Raw genomic sequence first — 24,295 nt, forward strand, 5'->3', positions numbered from 1 at the left:
GACACGCGCACGAACGGTTTAAAATACCTATGCTTCGCCTTGTTCGACAGTTCTAAAAAGCAGGGTACCACATTTGCAGGCGGTCGCTCAATAATAACTAATAGGAAATAATATTGGCCAGAACGGGACCTATCCGCAATATTTCATATTAAAATTTTTTTTAAATTGTTAATAAACAAGATATAACTTGAAAAAGATCTCTTTTTTATTTATTTTCTATTTTAAGTGCAAAGAATCCCGTTTTGGTCCCGAATGAATGATAAAATGAAGTATGGGATTATTCTCTAAAACTTGGACTCTAAAATTTGAATATTTCAGATACAAATCTAACAATTTTTTAATGTACTTATTGTTAGAGTTCAAGGCTGATAAGCGGGGTTGTTTATTAATTCGCGAGCAACTCTTAACCCTTCGGATTATCCGGGTGCGAATCGCCGTCCATTGTTGACAGTAACGATTATCGCGAGATATACTCTGTATGTACCCTCTTGAGAAGATCCATAACCATCTTGACGGCCCCGGTGCACAAGACAACGACAATGCAGGCGGAGGCGAAGTCCTCGATGTCGTCGCAACTGATACTGCTAATGACGTTAACGATCCCTCGGAAAACATTAGCGAATGTCTGCATCGCGTCGATGCATAAATCCCTGATGAAGCAGATTACCTAAAAATCCAGTCACTTCTTGTAGTACTCGCTCGCGTTTGTGTCCGTGAAATTTTCCTCCGTTTTCCAAGGAGGAGAGAGCAATATATATATATATATATCCATTACTTATATAAAAATATATACCATTCTTTTCATTGCACACATTTTTCATCACTTGAAACGAATCAGAAAACGCACTTTTAATTTTAATTAATTAAGATCCTTTTGATTCTCTCGAAACGAAAACGCGTCTCTGATTTTAGTTAAAAAAAAAATTCTTTTTTCTTCATTTCGAATCGACGGTCTACAATCTTAGGAGCCTATTCTATACACGCTAACGATATCGTTACGAACTTTTCTATGGTATATTATATATTTACGCAAGGCACGGTAATGATGTCGTTAACGTTTACAGGCCCCTTATTCGCAATATATTGGAAAAGTAATTACTGATACGAGCGGATCGTCACCTGAAATATTAATTTCATCATCACGAGTATTAGCTCAATTAGCCTCGCTAAGCAGTCGAATATGACGATTAGGACGAGCTCGATGGTCTCCCAGAGCCAACAGGCGACTCGCCACAAGAGATTTACGAATTGATCGGAGACGCTGGACATTCGACTTTTCATGGTCGGTCATTGCTGTTAAAATTTATACCTTGCAATAAAAATTTCACTAATCAAAAACTGAAACAGTCGATCGTCCGAAATAACAGAAGAGAGAAATGGGTTCATTAAAATTTGAGCGAAACAAAAAGTGGAGCTTATTGCGCTGTCTGAAATTGCCCGCATAATTCTTACGAGGAGTAGGAAAAGGACAAAGGATAAAGAAGAGAGGGTCCGTTTAACAATTTCAACATATGCTTTATTGATAACAAGCTGTAATTATATAATCAACGTATCGCACAGTGATAGCCAGTGATAAATTAATAAAGTAAATGGCGCGTGGATTGTTGCTTGACGATAATGAGACTAGAGCTTAAATTATATATTAAGTAATCTGGCAGTATATTGACTATATGGGTTTGCTTGAAACATCATAAGCTTTAATAACAAAGATTGTTAATATCCACTACACGCTCGCCGTTGTACTTGATCTCTTCGATGCCGCCGTCCGTCTCTTCCAGATTGTCCCATTTTTCAAAATGACGTTCGATCGGCCTCGCGCGTTGCGGTACGCCAAATGGATCACGCGAGTCCCGCGAGAATCGGCAACACGAGGGCGATCAGCGGCGCGAGATTCCTCGACGACGCGTTGCACGCGTCCGCATCGCTGCAGGACTGCACACACCCGCGCACGTATCTGCGAGATGTTCGTGAATGTTTAAGATAATAAATTTTTTAAAAGAATAATATTTTTTACCAAGATCCAGCTCGGACTTTAAATGGCAATTTTTCTCCGATAGGAAAATTCACTCAGTTGAGAGGAATTTCACAATAATTGCACTAACACTAAGATGACTCGCCTGATGTTACTGTTTTGCTACTACTCTTTAGAAATAATACTATTTAGAAATAAATTGTGCAAATATTTATTTATCAATATTTTATGAAAGGTCAAAATTTCTGCAAGTATTGTTGCAAATATTGAGACATAATTGCAACATTCCAAATTTCATCCAGATTTCGTCAGATATTAATAATTATAATTAATTGATTATATATTATAATATCGTGCCCTGTGTGTTTCACTGAATAATAAATTTTCATTCCCGGTCTCTCTTTCTGCGGCTCCTTTCGGTATTACAATTTCTCTTACTTGTCGTCGAAGTAGAAACCACCGCAGTGGGACATTCTGATAATCTCGGAGTCCGTTGTCAGGGTTCCGCTGTCCAACGCGCAGCCCCTCACCATCAGACTCACACCGGATTCATCTAAACCATATCGAGTCAATTAATTAAAATATAGTTTAATATACTTGTCAACGCTAGATTCTCTCGATTTTGACATAACGGAGATATATGAAAAAAATGAATAAAAATAATATATCGTAATTCAGTTTACCATATATGCCGGCAATCTTGAGACAAGCGGTCGCTGGGAAGAGCCCATCCCGGCCTTTCCGACCTCCTAAGCAGGGCGACTCCAAGAGAGCGAGGCTCCCATTGTTATGAAATGGATCGTCGCAGGGTTTGTTGTCGCCGTCGATCGAGACGCACTTGAAACAATCGATGGCCCATCCTGCGGGACATACAAGTTATACTCTGTAATTGTGTGAGACGATGCGACAAATAAAACTTGGCGGCCCGACATCTCTTGCGTTTGGGACATCTCGGTTACTCGTTTCGTTCTAAATACAAAATTTCATTTGCCAACGATAAAAAAATAAGTGCTAAGGATTTTTATGTCGACAGAGAATTTTTTTATGTCAAGGCTTGTGAACGGCACCAAAGCGAGAGCTATTTTTACATAAAACCGCACGAACTATAGACATATCGCGCGTTAACGACTTGTCCTCAAAAGCGATGTGTGCAATCCGGTTATCGATCTTGCTCGCGCGCGAGATTCGCAAATAGCCCCCACTGATCTCGATATTTGAGAAAGATCAGTGACCATCTCGGCGCCTGATCGTCTACCTCTTTGGAAGAAGGCGAGGATGGTGAGGGCGAGGCAAACGATTCGGGGATTCCCTACGTTCATGCTTCGGCGACCCAGAGCCCGTTTCGTTTCCCGGTGGGATCGCACACTCTCGTCGACGTTCGGGCTTCTACATCCCGGGCGATCCCGCCGGCGACCATCTCATCAGTCGCGAACGTTCTCCAATCGTTCCCGGCCGATCGTTTAACATCGTCGTGATCTTCGTCGCAGGGTAGAATGTGATCCACGGAACACCGAGCGACTGGCCGGACGGCTCTCCCGTTCACAACTCCGTCGACGCTATTAATACCATTAAACTTAACGTAGTATACAGTGTTATGACGGTCGGTTGCCAAGGCGATCCGCGGGCTCGCGGTCGTATAGACCTCGATCTCGCCGGAGATTTAAGAGTGATCGATGGACCTTAGTCGAGCACTCTGCCGTCGTCACCGACGGCGAGGATCAATAGATCCTTATCCGTCATCGTCCAGCGATCGTGGCGAGGATGTCCCGCGAGCTCGGGCACGACCCTGGTCTTTATACGCCATCCTGAACACTCCTCGCATGGTCCCACTCTGGGACACGTACGTGCGACACGCGAATAGTGGGTGCAGTTTAGGATTTACGATGATAGTGTGAAGAAAGTATAATGTCGACGAGCATAGATTCGCGATTCCTTGCTCATTTATTCCGTTATACTTTCATAGTTTGTCTGCAACGTGCTGAACTTTTATAACTGATGTCCCCAAGATGCTAGGAGAAACTAAGCGCATAAGTACTCATATGTTTCCATTTCTTTCGGTAAGGCTGAGATCAATAGCAAAATAGAATATATGAGAAGAATGCAGGAAATTTTTTAGGATCTTGAACTTAAAATTAAATGATGATATGTAAGAATGATGCGAATTCAAGCATGAATGAACAGAGACGCTTTTTGGAATAATTATAGAATTATTCTGTTAAAGAAGAGACTCAATCTCTATTCTTTAGAAAACTAAATTACATATCTATTATACATACAGATATTGCGCACTGGAAAAAAACAAAGTCAAAAATATTTTTTTGGGTCAAAAGTGTATACATTTGGATAAATGGTCTTTTAATTGTCTGAATAATATATAATTCAAGATAATTTCCAAATCAATTAAAATTTAATCTAATTTGAATTAAAATTAGAATTAGAATGCATCCGTGATTAACTAGAATTAATGTTATTATATTAATTGCATGCTTGACCTTCTAATGCGAATCTTGCGAAAACTCAAATTGCAAGAATATTTTTTATTTTATATATATAATAATTTTTAATCCAATAATGTCATAGCGTGCATAAAAGTTTGCCTCGATTGAAAGTATTGGAAGAATATTATAAAAAAGTGAATTCAAAATAGACTGAAATAATTTGACTAACAATTGTATGGTATACATTTATTCTTATACAATAACAAGGCTGAAAATTATTAACCGATATTAAACGTCAAATATTGGTATAAATTGAAATTTTTATATATTTCCTAATTTTTTAAAATAAAATATACATAATAAAATACAATATCCATTGCGATTCAATAATATAATAACAGCATTAACGGTATACAATTAATATACCGGTATTGCCGTAAAATTATCTGTATTACAAAAATTTCAATTATACATCTTACGTTCAATACGGCGCGTATAAACTAAAACTTTTTCATCTAGCGGTTTTGTAAACATAGAAATATACACGATAAAAAAAATCGATAATATCGCTAATGAAACCCCAAGGACAAGGCACGAGTATCCACGCGTCAGGATGCGCAAGAATGTCCGTGGCGCCGCGGATAAACGCGGCCAGCATCCGCCGCGGCGCACACCTGCATCACCGTCGCTCTCTCGCTCGAGGAGGAATCAATTTCGGCCCTGCGCCCTGCGGCACGCCGCACGCGCGCCGCGGCCGCGCCGCGTTCAAAACGGCGCGCTAATCGGCGCGCATGCGCGCCACCGTCGCCGGGCCAATCACCTTGCGCGGCGTGCGCGACCGCCGGCGGCGCAGCGATGCGAGTGCGGTCGGTCGTCCGCCTCGTCGCCTTGTCGCCTCGCCGCCGCGTAGCGACACCGCGCGTAGCGGATGCCAACGGATGCACCATGCATCGTGACTGTGATTGACACTTGACAGTGATTAGTGATCCGCCGCCGCCACTGCCGCCGCGCCGTCGTCGTCGTCGTCGCGAGAGATGTGCCCGTTTCACGCGCGCACATGCGACCGCTTTTTCACGTGAACCCGCGCCCGCCCCCGAGCACCGCCGCCCTACGACCCGACGCAATTGTCTGCCGCCGTCGCAGCCGCCGCCGCCGCCGCCGCTGCCGCTGCCGCCGTCGCCGTCGCCGTCGCTGCCGCCGGGCTGACAAGGACGACGATGGGCCAATCGTCGAGCAACACCGGGCACAGCGGTGAGTCCCCGAATCACACACAACGCTTGAACGCTTTCTCGCGTCCGGCGATCGCGTGCTGCTCGCCGGCCCCGAATGCCTCCTTCTCCGTGCACGCGCGAGCGCGTGTCATGTGTCATGTGTCAACCGTGACGACGATCGACCACCGATGATCCGTAGCCGACGTTCGGCGTCGTCGCGACGACAACGGGGTACCTGGTTTCTTTAGTTGCGCGGAATTTATGTCGAGGAGGTTATGTTCAGATCTATTGGAACCACTGATTGGAACATTGGATCTCCTTTCATCCGCCAGCGCGTTGCTAGGCGCGAGACGAGTCCCTTTCGGCAGTTTTTCTCTCGAGAACTGGAATAAAATTTTGATTTGATAATGTGACATGATAGCGATAACTTGATAAATGTTAGTCTTGAACTATGAATCCGCGCGAATCACGAATCAGATTACTACATTTCTTAAATGTTTATTATTGATAAGGAACGATCGTTGCACGTGTTGTTTTTTTTTTTTCATGATTGCACGTGGCGAATTTAAATCCTTAAGTCACCGTTGTTAATTGATATCATCAGTTGCTCGTTAGCGATTGTGAAAGCGTACGAAGAGATACGCCGCGTATATTTAAACGCGTGTATTTTTATTTATTAAATTTTTGCAAAATGAGAAATTCGTTTAGAAAACGTTTTTAAAAAATCCAAGAATTTCTTCAATGGAAATGGAAATCAAATTAAAATTAATGGTGTCTAAAAAGTAAGTTAAAAATGAGAAAAACCTATAAACAAACACTTGGTAAAGTGCTAGCATATCCCATCTTAAATGACTCTTTATTAATTATTATTCAACTATTTTCTTGGATATTTATTTTATTAATGTAAGATGGTTTGCCAGTATTTGTTCGAAGTGCATGATTAAAAAGTATATATATACTCCATCCTATTTTATGTTACCAACGTATATCTTACCTATACAGAAACTAGAGTTCCTCAAGTAAAAATTTGAACACCATCCGTCCCTTTTAGGTTAAATAAATATATATAGACGTTATATATATTGCCAGTCAGGTCGATTTAAATTACTTTAATTGTTAAATAAATATGCTGCGCTTTTCAAAAGCGCTGAAGTTAGTTTAATATTTGCACGGTTTATGAATGAAAAATGAATTTAATTCAATAGTTTTATATGTATAAATATTATTGCTACTTTATAATAAGTAAATTTGTAAAATAAATAACAGTGTAAAATCTAAATTTCTTCGTAAGTCTCTCTTTCAATTGGCCTGAAATAGATAGCGAATTAATTAAAAATTATCTAAATGCATCCAAACTCTTAGGGGCTGCGCACTATGAACAGGTAACAGAGAATAGGGAACAGTTTAATATTAACATATTCATTGTGCATATAGCGTACAGAAATAGAAATAAAATTTCATCACTGTTCTTAGCGGTATTCCTCTGTTCGTCTATTCTGTGTTAATAAATTACATATTTTAATGAATTTTACATATTAATATTGAACTGTTCCCTATTCCCTGTTCCCTATTCCTTTCATTGTGCGCAACCCTTTACTTGATAAGTTTTATCAGACGCTGTCTGGGAGCGACATCTGCATCAAGATGCAGCTTGCTCCGTTGGTAATAAGATGAACACAATCTATCTCTCTTCTCTCACTTTCTTTTTCTTTAGAATTATAATTAACTGGGATATAACAAAGTGTTAACATTATTGCCATTAAAATTTTATTTGCGAAATACGCAAGTACGAAATAAAAGTACGAAATAAGAAAAGTCGCGTTACTTTTTGCACATAATTAATTCGGATCGATGTAAAACGATTAACGATCATTATTATTAGGAAATTGTAAAAATTATACGAGAACGCTTGTCATAGACAATCAAACGATTGTGCATTTTCTTCTTAATTAATAGATCTCCTGCCATTGCGGGAAGCAATGACTTAATTTACTCGGGTTTTGCGCATTTACGGAGTCGCGTTTCGGCGATTACGCGATTATTTTGCCAGCTGCATCTTTTCTGGCCTGCGGCAGGGCGCACCTTTCGATTCCGTCTCTGAAAAGGCCGGGGGCTCCGCAAGGCTTGCAAGATGCTCCTGCACCCCCGTCGTGGCGCGTAGCCACCTATATATCCCGCAGGATCACCGGCGGTACCCTGGTCTGGTCGCCCGGCATGGGCCGCGCAGATGGTATTGTCATATGGCAGACACAGGGGCCGGTCTCCGAAGACCTGCCCAGTAAAACCGCGATTGCACATCCGCACAAATCCACGACAGACCCGGCGCGGCGCGGGTTTCCCGTTTCCCTTCCACCGAATTATCTAATCGACGTCACGCGAGCGGTCGGCCGCGCGTGACGTCCTTCTCTCCTTTTTTCTTTTTCTTCTTTCTCATCTTGCTAAGTACCTCGACCAGAACCCTCCTACGTTTCGGGAGCGACGAGTGGACGGCGTTCATTAGTCCCAGTCTACAATAGGTGTTTTAAGCCCTGAGCCCTAAGAAATTGACCAATCGCAGTCAATTATTCTCCTCAAATTCAACTGTGATTGAACAATTTCTTAAGGCTTAGGGCTTAAAACACCTATTGTAGACCGGGACTTAAACTCTCGCGCGACTTTAGATTAGGACGCAACGGAAACCGGAAATTCTAAGTACGGAAGAGACTGAATTAAACTAGGAAACATTAATAAAATATTACATTATTAGATTATACGTTTTACATTATTAGAAAATGAAACTGTTGAGAAATTAAATATTGTATTTGTACCTGTAATTATACGAAACGGTTCTAAGAGCTTAATGAAATATCGGAATCGCCATTAAATTCTCTCGAAAGAAAAACGCGGAAAATCGCGCACGCGCTCGAGATTCATAGACGACACTTCCGGGGGGGGGGGAGGGGAATTAACGAGGAAGAAGGATCGTAGACGGGATGCGTGGTGGCCGGGGTTCAGGGCAGCGACCCAGTTCTCATATGTATTTATAATACCAAGAAGACGCTACGCTGGCTGCGTGTGGCCATTTTAGAGACCCAAAGAGAGAAAGAGGGATTACACGGCGACGGGGAGAAACGAAAAGGAAAAAGGGAGAGAGAAAGGAGGCCTCTCCGTGCGTCACGGAACGCGGCGACGCGACGCGACGCGACGCGACGCGCTCCGGCGCGAGTCTAATGACTCTGGAAATCCAATTCCGGTCGCGTCGCAACCTCGAGATCGAGATCCGTCGCGGCTGCACTTTGAGGGATAATTTCGTTACCGCGGAGATGCATCAGCGTCGCGGTGTCTGCACGAGGCACGTGACTGCAAAATCAGAAGAGACGGAGCTTCGAGATTGCCTCGCGAACACGCGTTTATAGTTTAAAAACGGCATTGTCAAATATTCACACGCTTCGGCACTGGCTGCCAAGAAGGAAAAGACCCAATAAATTTCAATCAGAAGATTCTCCCACGTGCCCGCGTCGCGCAGCTGATCTTGGTTTAGGTAGGTAACGTCGCACATTGATTCGCTGTAAAGACTCTAAGGTCGCCTTTTGTGCGACGTGGCGTGGCAGAAAATTCGGAAAAGCATTGCTGGCGCTTGAACCGTGCAGAAAGATCTCGACAGAAAGATCGTATTGTGCAAGCCTCGACTGCGCAACTGCGCTCGGCAACCTGACCGAGAGGTAGCAGGTCTATTGTACGGCATTGATGACTCAGGTCAGGTAGAGCGTGTGCGACGTTGGAGAAAAACTCGAAAACTACCCGCGGAAGTTAAACTTCTACCGAGGAGAAAAGACCGTGAAAGGAAAGAAGCCTGTTAAGTTTTACTTTTCCCTCGACGCGTCTTCCCTCACGTCGAAGAAAATTCGCCAAGAAAACGTTCACGGCGCGTTCGGTCCGAAGAATAAGAATACGCGCTGATATGGAAATTTATTTGCGTACGCGATCGTTATCGTCAAATCGTACAGACGCGGCAGCGTCGAGAGAGCAAGGTGGAGAGGCATAAAACTGACGGTTACGCGACGTTGATAGCACACAGGCGTAAGCAAACCTTATTTTTGGGTTTCGCGAAAGTGAATCCCCCTCACGTTTCGTTGCTGCACTAAATCGGTGATCCATTTTCGTTGCGATAATCTGTCAATAAACTCTCAACGTTTCGAACATCGCGAAATATGGGTCATTACGGATGTTGTTCGGGAAGGAAGAAAAAAATCCCTTTGTGTCTACTATTTTTATCCGCTGGTCTGCCGCAATCTTGATAAACTGGAACGATGCCTCGAACGTTCGTTACCGCGTTTCCGCGATCTATTCTGTAGTTCAATAATAAGCACAAAAGTTCTATAATTTTTTAAAATTAGAATTGATTAGCCGAGAGTCAATGACAGGAACTGACGCGGAGAGGAAATCCTCGAACGCGGAAATAAATGAACGGTACATATACATATTTCGGCGATATGTGCGGCTCACGTATATGCGTCTTGCCCATGTATGAATGCGTAATGGAGCGTGCACTGTGTTCGTACCTAAAGACGGCGGCTATTTCTGACACCAGATACACACACGAGTTGCGGTTACTGCATCCGTCTCTTCATTTTTTTCTTATCCTGGGCTTCTTCTTTTCAAATAATGATGGCATGCAGGGGAATCGCAGGTATATGTAACACCTCGAGAATATAAATCTCATAGAAAACGACTGTATTCGCAGTATTCTCATTATTGTTTATAAGTCTGTTTTCTATTGCTGCACTGCTGAACTAGTGCAATAAGTTAGAGTGAGACAAGTATATTTCGTTTCACTTTAACTTACTGCACCAGTTCAGCAGTGCAGCAATAAAAAACAGACCTTATGTTTAACAATTCATAAATCTAATAATTACATATGTATTAAAATCGATTTTTTCTCAGCAACAATTTTGAGGAGTACCATAATTATTTATATTATGTTATCAGCTTTTTTATTTTGATTTCATCATTAAACGGTATTTAAAGATGTTTAACAACTCGTGAAGCTAAGTAATCACATTTCGGTTAAAATTAGTCAATCTTTTGTCAGCAAATATTTCGACGAGTACTATACTGTTTCATACTATATTATCAGCTTTCTCATTTTCGGTATATTTTTGTAATTAAATTTTAAGATTCTGTTAAAATAATAAGAATCGAAATTAATTGAAGAATGCGATTTTGTGACCCTTGAAACTCAAGATCGGTCTTCCTCTTTTTCCATCGCTCCTGCGACCGTATTCTCGAACCTGTCCTAATGAGATTTTCGTATGCGACTTTCTATTTGAAAAGCATTGAATTTTGCATGCGAGTTTCATGAAAACGATTCGAGAATAGGGCTCCTGTACCTAACTCGAGGATCGTTCGTTACTCGATTCGCTTACCTTCGTTCGCTTGGGAATAACCGATTACAAATTCATTGGCGAACTCGTTATTAAAAATACATGTTCACGACTTGTGGGATATACTCGGGCCGAGTGGCAACACACGGCCGACAAAGTCGATTCAGCGGCAGTGGCCGGTAGTCGGCCACCGTCTATTCCCAGTGCGTTGCAACACATAAGCGCGCGAGCGATCTCGCCGCGTTGTTATTCTTAACCCGACGGCGGGGCGAGGGGCGGGGTGAAAAAAAGGGCAAAAGAGCGTGTCTATGACGTCAATTGGAAAAGGTTCCTGTCGTGCCACGGGGCGCGAACCGCGCGCGATACCTACTCGCTCTGTTCTCCCATCCGCGTCCCCCGTCTTCGTCCGTCGTCGACGCGAGAGCGCCAAAGAGAGCCAGAGGCCTTTTCTTCCGCGCTCTCGTCCCCTTTCGTTCGCCCCCGTCATCCCCCTCGCAGCGCCTGTCCACCGCCAGCACCGTTAGCACTGGCGAAAGTGCGTCCGCGACGGCATCCGCGGGATTCGCGCGCGTGAGGCAATTGGCCGCACGTCAAGCCCATGCCAGCTATTTGCAACCCTCGTGGATTAATTTTAAGAGGGAATGACAATTTGGGAACTATCCGCCCGCCGTCACCGCCGCGCCGCTCTCCTCCTTCTCTCTCTTTCGCTTTCAACAACGCCGACCGCCGTGCCGTGGATATCCGTCCGCGATTTAGCTCTCGAATTCTTCTCGGGACGTCCAGTTGAATGAAACGTTTCGTTTTAAGGTGGCAACGCGACGCCTTTCAAACGAGATTTCTGTCGTCGTCGCAGGGCGCCTCGTCGAATACATCTAATTCAAAAGAATTCGTACTCCGGTTCCGCCGTAAGATGAAAGTAACGAAGCAGTCACTCTCGTCATTTATATATAGGTGGAGTGCTCGTTCGCATTGAGACGCGGATCGATAACACGCGGAGGAGCCGCCCGAACAGAAACGCGAGCGGCTTTTATCTTGCCTCCCTTGCGATTAATTATGCGGGCTTATATTCGTTCTCGCTGTCACTGCAATTAAAACGCGCGCGCACGTTTTCGCGGGTGTAGGTGAATGTCAGGGTCGATGTACACGGCGGGGATGTCGATCGAGGGAACGGAGGGAGAGAAGAAAACTGAGAGGCAAAGGGCTTTTATCCGTCGTTATAGCGTGATGCTTGAAACCCTCGCAGTTACAGAAACCACCCTTGTGCAAACCCGATAGGGTCGCGGGAGAAAGCTCCCGCTTGGCTGAGGAAAAGAAACAAATGCTCACCCGAAGGCAGGGTGGCTCTTTTTTGCGCAAACATGAATTTTTTTTCAGCATTGCAATCCTGAGAATATTCAAATTCTCTGCAAGAGTTCTATTCTGCAACAATATTATTAATGACTTTTTTATTTAATTTTTTTTAATACTAATAATATTTATGATATCATAAAAAGAGCATTTTATTGTGCATGATATCAATTTTTTGCACACTTTGCATTAAATATTTTAGAAACGAAGCTAGTATTCGAAAGAATGCCGTTAATAAATGACCGAATATATAAAATTTAGTCCGTATATGTAACTCGTGTCTCTCAAATATATTACCTTGTAAGATTCAACCCTATATCGATCCGTACATGAATCTGGGTTCACGTTTTTTTGCGATTTTTTTTTTGACGAGCATCTGAAGGGGTGAAACATGCGTGCACAGATTCGAAACGTCGTAATTCATCAGGGTCGCGGGAACAAACAGTGGGAACGGCAGCAATTGTCCACGTAGCGAGCGAGTGCTAATGACCAGAATTAACCCCTTCGTCATTCAAAGTACGCGACCACCCTCCCTTTTGGAAATTTACGGTATGTTAGGTTCTGAGACACATCAGTCCTGTCCAGTGCGTCCTATTCGAAACACCCTCCTCGGATAAACCCTTTGCGGCGAGTTTTATATTGGCGAATGGCGCCAGTGTTTCATTAAGTAGATTTATATTTTATATTCCTTCCTCGTTAAATTTCTGCAGAATTGAGTTCAATCACTTGGAATTTCTTAGAAAGCCGCGAAACTCTTCAGCGGCGGAGATCGGTGAATGAATTTCCGGGACACTCGTGCGAGCAATAATCGACATGAACGGGGCTAAATTTAGAACGACCACGTCGCGTTCTAAATTTAAGACGACTTAAAAAACTCGACGATGCCACCCCCTTCTGCTCGCTCCGCGTGTCGTAATTACACCGCGACAGCCACTTGGCAGCCATTCCCTGACATAATTTCTTCCATCGGCGGATATATGCAATAGCTCGATAGACCCCGTTATCTTTTATAGTTGCGATCTTTAAGTATCAGACGATGCGTGCGCGTCAAACGTTACGAATAATTTTCCGTAGCTTTCTATCTGACCGACTTGTATGACGTAGACGTCATTAAAAAAACTACATTCGAAAGAAACGACGCTAATAACTTATTGGAGACAAATGCCTCATTTCATCGTATGAACATTATTGTTCGACGTTAAATTAATTACCAGCTGGCTGATTGTAAGAGAGCACATTGCGCGTTCTTTCCCTCTTTTTCTCTCTTTCTCCAAGTGCTCCGCAGTCGTGCTCCGAGTGACTCGAAGAGATATGTTTTTTTTTTACCAACCACCTGTTTGTGGCGAGCCTGTCGCATTGTGCACACGCACATGTAAATATCTCTCGTCCGTAAATTGAGCAACGAAGAGCGCTCGCCTCTTCTTTCAGAGCGACAATAACGGCTCTTTTCTTCGGTTGTTAACTTCGTAACATATGACAAGAAACTAGAGATTTTCGGGAATTCAAGGGGATATATCAAAATATGCATAGCATCCCCCACGAGTTGCAATCTTAATTTAGATCGTAGATTCCCCGAATTGGAAGTCAGCTTTTCTTTCTCTTCTTCTTCCCTTTCCTTCTTTTTTCTTTTTACGTAACGAGAGGCTAGCGATAAGAGATCGCAGAAATTGACGGTAGCAATAAGAATTTGTGTCATGCTCGCAATTACGAGCCGCACGAGGCGCAGCCTCCCTTAAGGCAAGCGTGCGCCATTTTCCCCCCGCCATGGTGGCGATTCCGACACGCGCCTGTCGTGCCGTTGTCGCGTGGCGCACGTCGTTCACCGAAAAGAAATACACACGGGACGGGCGAGAGCGACGGAGACGAGAGATCACGCGACGGGGGTGCGACGAGGACGTGGTGAGTGCAGGAGCGCGTTTGCGAGAGGCGGATCGAGCGAGGAGAGAAGAGGATAGGTCGCCACCTGCCACCGACGAACAGGCAGATGTTGCCTGGGTCCGGCTTGACCGACGTCCTCTCGAATCGCCTCCTGATCACGCGGAGATGCCCGAATCGGCAACCGGGAAATAAACTTGCCGGCCGGCTTAAACGACATCGATATACCCGCGTCGTGTCGCGAGCGATGCAAAAGAACCGTCGTAGATTTTCTTTTTACTCATATATACGTTGCGCTTCGCAACAAGAGCGCGATGGTGCAGCTGGTCTCGATGATGGAAATGAACTTTCCTGAACGGCTTCAAAGTAAGTCAATGGAAAGACGTTGAGATTTCGTCGTCTGCAACGAGTTCCGCGAGTATCGCGAATGGTCCCAGTAACTGAGTTGTCGCTTCGAAATAGCAATAAGTTCGAGAGAACTTTGGGCAACTCCGGAGAAATCCTTTCTTACGCCGTGAGCGTCTTAGTCCGTGACATCATCAGTTCGCGTCTTCCGCGAATGGAATTCACGCGTAACTAAATAACTCTTCGGGAAGTTGAGCCGTACAGACGAGAAATAAGCTCGGGAGAGCTCCTCGTTTCGACTTTCATCCAAGAGAGAACTTCGGGGATTACAGGAAGCGGGCGAGAGGGTCGTCGTCGGGATGTGGCTGCTGTTACCAAGTGAACGTATTAACGGCGGCGGGTACGGTGGTAGGAGGTATGACAGATGTTGAGAATTTCGACCTCGAGAGCCGGGCCTCCGCTCGAGCGAAGGAGAGAAGGCAGGGAGAGGGATGAGAGCGGCGGCGGCTGCTGAGAGAGAGATGTGATGTTGGCGAGAAGACAACGGAGCATGGTGGCGCGTGGCAGCAGGGGCACCATGGTGGGGATAAATATAGGGTGTAGGAGACACTTAAGACGACGATGATGGTGTAGGGGAAACGGAGATGCTGGGAGAGAGCGAAGGAGGGTGAGAGACGACAGGCTCTCCGAAAGCTCGAAGGGCGTTGAACCTTTTCTCTATAAGTCCGATTAAATCGGGGGCCCTTCGAGGTGTTCGAAAATTTACCTTCTTTCAATGTCGTTTGTTTCTTCCACGTTCTTTCCAATCGAGATAACGATTATTTAAAAATGAGAAATTTGTTCGGCGAAAAAAGACAAGTTTTTGCCGAACGACGAATCGACCGATTAAACGGATCGCATCGTTTATTTCGTCATGTCGGTAGCGAGTTCCTCGGCAACGGAAGATACTGCGCGGAGATAAAAACCTGCTGCACCGAATCGAGGACGTATGGGTACCGATCGGCATTCTTCACCAGCTGACACCCCGCCCTGGTGGCGCGTGCCGCCGACTCCTTTATGAGAAACGACTTTCGTCTCTACATTAACGAGGCTACCACGTGTTCCTCGTGATCCATATAGGCAGATATCCCTAGAACGAGGGATTTTTTTGCATCCGCGTTTCGCGAGATCGACGGGTATCGATATCGTCGCGTTGCACGGCGCACGTAGGAGGCACAATAAGATCCACATTCTAGATACGGGCATTATCAATCGACTGACCACTGTCCGACGTTTCTGTTGGGGGGACAATGCGTCAATTTGCCCCAAACTCCACCTAAACGACCGGACAATCAGACAGAATGATCAGACTCTAATTCGACAATTGCCCCAACAACTGCGTTTGTTCCAAATTTGCAAAATATTTATAATTTATCGGAATTTAATAACATGATGTTATTAAATTATATAACATGATAATTCTTTGTTATATCTTATTAAAAAATGAATTAGGTCTCTAATTTGCGAGGTTATTCTTCGTTGAAGCTTGTGCCTAAGCTTCAACGAAGAATAAACTCGCAAATTAGAGAAAAAAATTAATGGATTGCATTGACTGGAGAGATCTCGAAACTCTCCCCTTAAGGACGTTCTCCGGTCCTTATACTAGAGAAAATCGATTTTCTTTAGATTTTCTTGAAACTGTGAATATACGTTAATTTAGGTGTGCTTTATGCGTGGTATAAATTTCAGTACCTCTTCCGGTATAAAAAATCAAGATACTGAGCCTCAAAGTTTCAATTTTTACAAAAAAAAATTTTTTAATTTAATTTTTTTTTAATTTTGGCATTTTTTTTTTATAGAACTCGACGAGAGGAGCAACTTTGGTCCTTTTGACCAACCTCGTATCTCTTACCGTTTGGCCTGGAAAACCTTTTCATTAGTAAAAGTTGAAACTTTGAGGCTCAGTATCTTGATTTTTTATACCGGAAGAGGTACTGAAATTTATACCACGCATAAAGCACACCTAAATTAACGTATATTCACAGTTTCAAGAAAATCTAAAGAAAATCGATTTTCTCTAGTATAAGGACCGGAGAACGTCCTTAAGGGAGGAGTTCCGATTCGGGAAGGGTGACAGCTTCTTCCGTGGACCAAATGGACGTTAGTTCTGTTCCGGTTCCCCTTTTCCGCCGGTCGCGCGCGCCGGTGAAGAAGGCGCACGAGGGCGGTATAAAGTGGGTGGATGATGTGAATAGGATATGTTGTGAGCGATTCGGTTGAGTATTGTTGATCGAACAATCGCGTCTGGCTTGTACCTCGCTGAGGGGTACCTCAGGAGGCAGCTGACATTCCCTGACTGCGACAGAGAAACGGCACCGTTCGGCTAAGAGCGAGTGATCAATTTTTATCAATACGATATCAGAATAAATTCTATATGATTCGCGGAAAATCCCGAGCAAGTCTGGAAAATAGAATTCGAGGAGCGTGTGTGTGATGCGACAAGAGAAAACGAACTTCTGCATTAAAAGAAAAGGAAACGATCTTATATTATGTCAATTGAGATGATTATGTGATGAAATGTTTTAAAATTTTATATAACTACTTTTAAATTGTTTAAAATTTTATATAATTCCATACACATATAATCTCTATATAATTGTTGTATATAAATACATAAATGTCATATATACATAACATAATAACGAAGGAAATAAAAAAACCAGGAAGAGTAGGCATTTCTAAATAATACTTGAATTTTCGAGACACACTATCGATTCGTGAATTACTGTATTATACACTGGATTATATACTATATTAGACATGAAGAAATTTTCTAAAAACTGCTTTTTGTATCAGCGTTTTAAACAAGCATCTTGCTTAATATCGAAAAGACTTTTATTAATTTTATTACATATTAAGGAATATTCGAAAGTTTAGAAAGCATTACAAGCAGTACAACTAAATTTCATTTCATTTAGACAATAAATTCTATATTTCACTCGTGTGTTCCAAGCAGAGTCGTAAAATTGCTGCCGTTATTTTGCTTGGTAATCAACATTGGAGGACACTGCCCTATTCATAATTAGCAAGACTATTCATCCGTTTATAAAATCATTTACTTGATTACGTACGCAAACCATGTCGGTTACACAGAGCTGACGGATTAAAGACAAATAATTTTCGATTTCTTCAATTTATAACGTCTCACATGTCTAGTAACTTGCAATTTGATCTAAATTTTTCCTATAATTGAAAATATAATTAAAAATTATTATAAAAAATTTGGGTTCTGTGAGCTCGAATCTGTCCTGAAATAATTTTACAAGTACATTTTTTAGTCGAGTTTCGTATATTTCATGACTTGCTGTGTCGTAAAATCACTCTTCTTTTATCTTTTGTCAATTCGTTGTCTGGCACACAGCTGTGTCGCTGCTTCAGCATGACCAGCGTGCATCGCCGCAATAAAATGTGCATCGGAATCCATTGAAAGCACACCTTTGGCGGAGTATCGGCGAGCAATTTAGGCACCCGGGGCCCTCTCGTTTGTGTCGGTGCCCTCCTGCATAAAATTGACACCTGGTAAACATATGCCGAATCCTGCTTTTCATATTTTCGGATGCTCCCGACACATGGTTTTCTTTTATCTTTAACTTATGTTTTACGGCGTTCGCGGTGTGTAATGAATCGCCTTTCTGTCTTTCTCGTAATTATTACGCATAGAAATGAAACTCTTTATCGATGTTGTTCTTTGTTCACAATCAAAAAGATGTAAATAATTATCTTGTTATAATAATTAGCCATATTGCCTTCTGTTTAGAGATACGAATATTGTAGCGTATTGACAAATTATAATATAATCAAATTCTGAAATTTTTGCATATAATTTTGCAAAAATTGTTATATTCGGCTAAATAATTACAAGTTTCTTTTTATTTCTAAGTAATTATTTGCACATACTCCACAAACTGTGTTCTGTTGCATATATCTTCTCGACAAATTTTATTATCAAAATGATGCTGCCATAAATTACAATTATTTTTTCCGTAACGACGTGCATCTTCTAAATAATTTCTCGATGGATACGCGAGAATGATGAAAATTTCTCTATGTGCAACAGGCAAAGTTTAGAGGGTTGGAAAACGGGGAACATCTGGCGCCAGGACGGCTCCCCGTTATGAACTGTATCGGAATCTATCCTGGAGAGAGGCAAGGAATACGAATATATTTGAATAAAACACCAAAGGTGATGCGCGCTATACAGCGTTCCCTTTTTCAATCCGGTCAACCCCGCGTTATCATAACTAGCTTCTGGATTTTCAATCCTCTGCGAGTCTCTATGGATACTGGTTAACGCTTTTGATTATATAACGAGAACGTTTCAAGAGAATTGAGAGAACAGGACACGAAAAAGCACCTGTACCGAAATTTATTCCGTCAGTCCGAAAATTGCTGACATATACGCACGTGTATGTCGCGTTATAATACATTTATAAATAAAACAAGTGTTAAATTAGTTTCTTCATTGTTTTTCTTCTTTTCGAGGCATGTTATAATATTTGGATCGCGCGCAAGTTATATTTAAGTTTACTGCAGGTTTGTTTACGTCGTTTTCGTTCCGCGCCGGGATAACGTCCTCTCGCGCTTGACGCGACGACTGCCTCGTGAATACTTAAGGAGGAACGTTTCTTTCTTACGGAGAAGATTCCGAAGAGACGAGCGAACACTCGACGTGACTTAACCGTGTCCTTTGTGCGACCGGCGATCATGAGGTAATGAACTTTGTTTAAACGATCACTTGGTAAACTCCGCACGGACAGAACGCATAGCACGTGCCGACTTCTCCCGCTTCTCTTCACGTTTTTCCTCGGCGCGCTTTCTCCTCGCGCAGTGTACACGGCGTGACCGAGTGCGTGGACCAAGATCCGTAGGTGTCTTCAGTTAGCATCCATTTACTCTTTACACTGACAGACTTTATGACAGAAAAGAAGACTCCGTTTTTAATAAAATGAAAACGTAAAGACGTTATATTTTCTGGACTTAACGGGGACAAAACAATAATTTATTGGATCGGCCGACATGTACGCGCGGATGTGCGTTTTATTGCGACATAAAGAGGATCCGGGGCCGTTAATTTTCCCGACGTTATTTCCGCGTAAATTTCGAATTTTTATCGATCGATCTACACGATGGAAACAGGTGCGAGGACGATACTGAAAGTGATTGGGCGACGCGTACATGCCTCGAGAATGAAGTAATTACTTTTGGGAGTCATCGCCAGTTGCAAGCCGGCGACAGTGCGAGAATAAACGTCGCTTTTTGAAACGAGCGAAAGTGAAAATATTCTCGAGACTTTTATTTTTGAAAAAAAAAAAAAAATAGTTACAGGAGGAAAAATAAGCTCCGTACAAACCTCTTCTTTAATCGTTAAAATTCGACAATAGTTTGTTGTTGAAACGGCGTTGTTAAAGACGGTTTAGATAATGTAGTTTTCGTCTCTTAACATAAGTTCATGCGTAGCATAATTACCTTTCTATTTGCATAAATTCCATCATTATACGACGTTCGTCCGCAGCTCGGCAGCCTGTAAACAGAGCCTACAACGCGATCGCCACCCATATCAGGTGGACGATAACTGGACAGCATAAACGTTCCCGTTTCAACGTTAATCGCGTTCTTATTCACCTGTCGGATTCGTCCGCGGGCTCGATTCCAATTAAGGCATGATGGGCGATCGGTTGGACATCGGCACGAATCCTCGAACCGCGAGATAAAAAGCCGAAGAGCCAGTTTCGTTGTGCCTCGTGTCAAAATATTGTGGATATAACATCCTTTTTCTTTATATATTCTAATTCTAATCATCTGAACGATTATCTGAGACTAATCACGCGCAACAAATGTTTTAAGTTTTTTAAAATGGAGAGAACGATTTAAATGCTTGGCAAACAGTTATATTACATGCAGGAACTAAAGGAGTACGTACTTTTTTTCTCAGAAGACACCGGTGCGCTGAGCAGGCAAAAACGGTTGTCGATTTGCATGTGCAAGAAATGAGAAGGCGAATTCCTGCACCTCGGTATCTTTAATATGGGTGGTGTCGCGTCGCTCAACGATTCGCGACGATTTTAATCGAGCGTGCAATTAATTCGCGAGGGCTTCCTTTTTTTCCGCCAAGCACGATTACATACGAGGGAAGCGTGTAGCGGGGGAATTCTGTCAATGGGATCGAGGCCGGTGCAAGGTGCATCACGGTTCTCCTCCTTACCTTCTTTTCCCCCTTGTCGTCTTATGCGAGTTCCTTGGTACCTGGTAATACCGTATACACATGCACCACCGGTACGGCGACCGAACACCATTGGTCGACGGGCACGCGCACGCACCTGCCACGCATCTTTTTCGAACGGCCTTTGTCGAGCCGCCTCGGTCGGAAGGAACACGGCAGCGGGAAGAAAGTTCCGTCATGCAAAATAGCCGAGAGGGATTAAAGAATGGCGGAAACGCGATCCAGCGCGTGTACAGGCTTATATTTATAATTGAGGAAGTGGTGAACGTTTGACAAAATGCGGTGCAGCCGAGAAAGGAGTGTTTTAATTAGAGAGTTTACGTATGGAAGCTCTGCATGATTATTATATTGCTAGCGTCAACACGTGCGAATAAAACACATTATAACTATAATACACACATTGAGAAAAAAATGTTGTTAATTTGACCAAACTCGTTTAGTTGTAGTGATTTGTTTAATGTAAATATTAATATATTTAAATCAAATATACGTGAGTAATATCAAGAAATATTTTATTTTATTTTATATAATATTTTTTGAATTAAACAAATGTTAGCTTGACAGCTCGTGACCGCTGCATTTAGTTGAATCAAATAATATTTCTTTGAATCAACGATTTTTTTTTCTCGGTGCACGCATACACATACATTTATAGTATATGGTATATAATATTAATTTGTATTAATGACTATAATAACGTTAATTTGTGATATTCGTAATTAGTAAGTTGTGAGCGGAAATTAAGATCGATGATTATGAAGAATATACCCGCGCATAAATAAAAATGGCAGCACGCGTTTGGTACTTGAAATAAATGTGATCTAGTTAAATCTCTTGAACAGTTTCGTTTTAAATGGAAAGATATTGAAAGGGACAGTCTCCAGTTGGAGAAGCGGTCTCGTAGGCGTGACCTCAGCTGAGGTCTTTTTACCTGCTCTGATGATTTAAAGTCGAGGATATTGCGTCGCGTCGTCTCGAAAAATATTACGCCAGTCTCCTGCCAGGTATAAAGTTCGCCATTTAAAAGGATACGTTTCATATCGCGTCGCGTCTTACGAAACCTAATACCGAGAGTTCACTTAACATTACAAATTCCGTATTGACATTCCACATAATTTGGCACGTCCGCATAATTTCGATATTACCTAATCGCGCAGGTACCGACTCTCTGAGAGGCTTAAATATCCTTTTTAAGTAATATGACGGTATATGTATATTTTAGATAATATGAATAATCACGGTGTAGATGGAGGAAAGAAGTCTCCATAACATTCTGTGCATTTCCTTGAAGTTGTTTCACATCGTAAAACGTAATTTTTCTGCTTGTGTTGAAATTTCTAAAGACGATTTTCGAACAGTAGCTCAGTGGGTGCAGCTACCTGCATCCTTGCGTCTGCCAAAGACGCCGATCTTGTCGTTTCGGATCACGTCCTACGATTCTTGACGAACACGAAGGCCCTATAAAAGACTTTCGACTATACACGATGATTTAGGAAGCTATTATCGAACATGTTAATCCACCGGCGTGACTACCAAGTGTTTGCTATTATGGCAGTGACAAAACCCATGTCAGGCAATCAGCTGCGAAAGAAAAAAGAAAATTAGCACAATCTAGCGTCAGAAAGTCACGTTCAAGATTTCGAAAGTACGCTGAACTTCTTTTCTATTTTTAATAGAACATATTTATCTTGTAATTTCTAAATAACCGTCGATTATATACGTAAAACCGCAGATTATAGAAGACTGTAGAGTAAAGCCAGTACTTTCCCGTATAAAGATCGTCTCTAAGTTTCGAGAGGAGATTTTTTACAAGCACCTGTTCTTCGTCTTGGCATTTTTTCAGGGTGGGAAGTCGGTCTTCATCTTTTAAGATCGAACATCTGCTTTGCGTAACTGCCGGAACACGAACGCGATAGTGAATGAACTACGCCGTCTGGCCGTGTAAAAAAAAACTATTTTCGACGAAGCATTTAGAATTCTAATTTGTCCGTTTCACGCTACAAACTAAAAAGAATTCGCTCGATACGTCAAAAATCGAAATAGACCGAGAAAAATTTATTTTTAAATGTCTTTGCTTAGCGTAAGCTTTCTAAAATAGTGATTTGTATATTTATACTTTAATTATATATTTCATTGATTGCAATCGAAATAATTAAATTTCTTTCACCGTTCACGGTGCAGGCCAGGTGCACTGGATCACTCACTCACTCACTCATTCAGTCACTCACTCACTCATGCACTCACTCACTCGCTCAACAACGAAGCTACATATGCCGTTCACTTCTGGCGTAACTATTGCGAGGCACGCACGTGCTTGCTTTTCCGTGTAGTTATTGGAATGTTATAGTTTGTTAGCAAACGCTACCGATGATCGCGTGCACGACCATGCGATCTGCGCTCGGACTTCCTGGCGCAAACTCGCAAAGGCGTATTGACAACGTTACTCTTTTCGTCGACGTTTCCTGGATGTCGTGTGGTCGTTGAATTGGTTCAAATGTCGTTATCTGAATCAGCTGCCATTCACAAAAAGGCAAGACAAAGCTCGAGCTTTTTCCGAATTCTGCTTTGAAAATGTTTGAGAATACGCGTTTGTTTCTTTCAATAAATATCATAATATCTTTAGTATTATTATTGAAATAGTCTTCACAAAGTAACTTGGAAATAAATTAACATTAAGTAGGTAAAGATACTCGACGAATCAATTCCAACATTTCTAATTAACATTGCATTGCTCGAAAAAAAAAGAACCATTTTCGGTAATAGAGGCGACCTGCATGTTTTTGCATAAATGATTTTTTATGTTATTCTACATATAGAAGTATTTAAAAAATATTACATATCTACATTAAAAAATATGTGAATATTTTGCGAGATATCTCATATTTTATATCACGATAAAATATATTGTAGCAAAAGATTTCAGATATTAATTATAACGTGTTTGCTTTTTAATTATCTTATCTATGATTATTTCTATCTGTGACAAGGTTAATTTTTTATCCATGTTGTGATTAGATATCTTATTCAATTTAATAAGTGTTTCCCAAGTCTTGAACTCTTTTTCTTGACGTAGATATGCATAAACGATGACGGATTATGAAAAGTCGTTGCGTTGTACGTGGCCGAAGATTACTTTTGGCACGACCTATTCAGGCTGCAGCGGGCGGCGATAAGCGGTCTATTTGAGCAGTGAGATAATGGTCTCCTTTGTCGCTACCGAAAAAGCCGATTACGCCCGCGATTGTCTCTTAACAGTCATCCGTATATCTCGCGCGCTTTTCTCCCGGCTTACTCGCTTTAATCTGAACGCCTTTTATAAACTCGCTCGACAAACCGCTCTCTTCGTACGCACTTTGAGGTCCACACTCTCGGTGCTTCTCGCGTCGCCGATCAAACGTCTCATCCGCGTGTTTATTTAACATTGTCTTAAATTTATAACGCGTTTTCGAGGGCGCCGCGTTCCTTAGATCTTTAATCTCGAGCAC

The 24,295-nt window shown here is 42.3% G+C and overlaps 3 protein-coding genes across 3 annotated transcripts in view; 1 reads left to right on the forward strand and 2 right to left on the reverse strand.

The window, feature by feature from the left end:
* Positions 1 to 203: 203 nt before the first annotated feature.
* LOC139771369 (uncharacterized) lies at positions 204 to 1,409 on the reverse strand. The gene is made up of 2 exons (XM_071704094.1): positions 1,120 to 1,409; positions 204 to 667 (listed from the first exon to the last, which is right to left on the reverse strand). The coding sequence occupies exons 1-2, from the start codon at positions 1,279 to 1,281 to the stop codon at positions 458 to 460; spliced, it is 372 nt and encodes a 123-aa protein (XP_071560195.1). The 5' UTR covers positions 1,282 to 1,409; the 3' UTR covers positions 204 to 457.
* An 85-nt stretch (positions 1,410 to 1,494) lies between these two features.
* On the reverse strand, positions 1,495 to 3,539 carry LOC139771367 (uncharacterized). Its single transcript, XM_071704091.1, has 4 exons — positions 3,228 to 3,539; positions 2,656 to 2,832; positions 2,411 to 2,525; positions 1,495 to 1,954 (listed from the first exon to the last, which is right to left on the reverse strand). Exons 1-4 carry the CDS (start codon positions 3,289 to 3,291, stop codon positions 1,840 to 1,842), a joined length of 471 nt encoding a protein of 156 aa, XP_071560192.1. The 5' UTR covers positions 3,292 to 3,539; the 3' UTR covers positions 1,495 to 1,839.
* Positions 3,540 to 5,298: 1,759 nt separating this feature from the next.
* Neur (E3 ubiquitin-protein ligase neur) overlaps positions 5,299 to 24,295 on the forward strand; it is a 53,181-nt gene continuing 34,184 nt past the window's right edge. The window contains exon 1 of the mRNA XM_071704080.1: positions 5,299 to 5,661. Coding sequence (XP_071560181.1) covers positions 5,628 to 5,661 — 34 coding nt within the window. The 5' untranslated portion in view covers positions 5,299 to 5,627. The remainder of the gene's footprint in view (positions 5,662 to 24,295) is intronic.

This window comes from Temnothorax nylanderi, unplaced genomic scaffold (assembly GCF_030848795.1).
Source record: "Temnothorax nylanderi isolate EJ_2023f unplaced genomic scaffold, tnyl_v1.0 TNYL_tig0039_pilon, whole genome shotgun sequence".
Taxonomy (NCBI): Eukaryota; Metazoa; Arthropoda; class Insecta; order Hymenoptera; family Formicidae; genus Temnothorax; species Temnothorax nylanderi.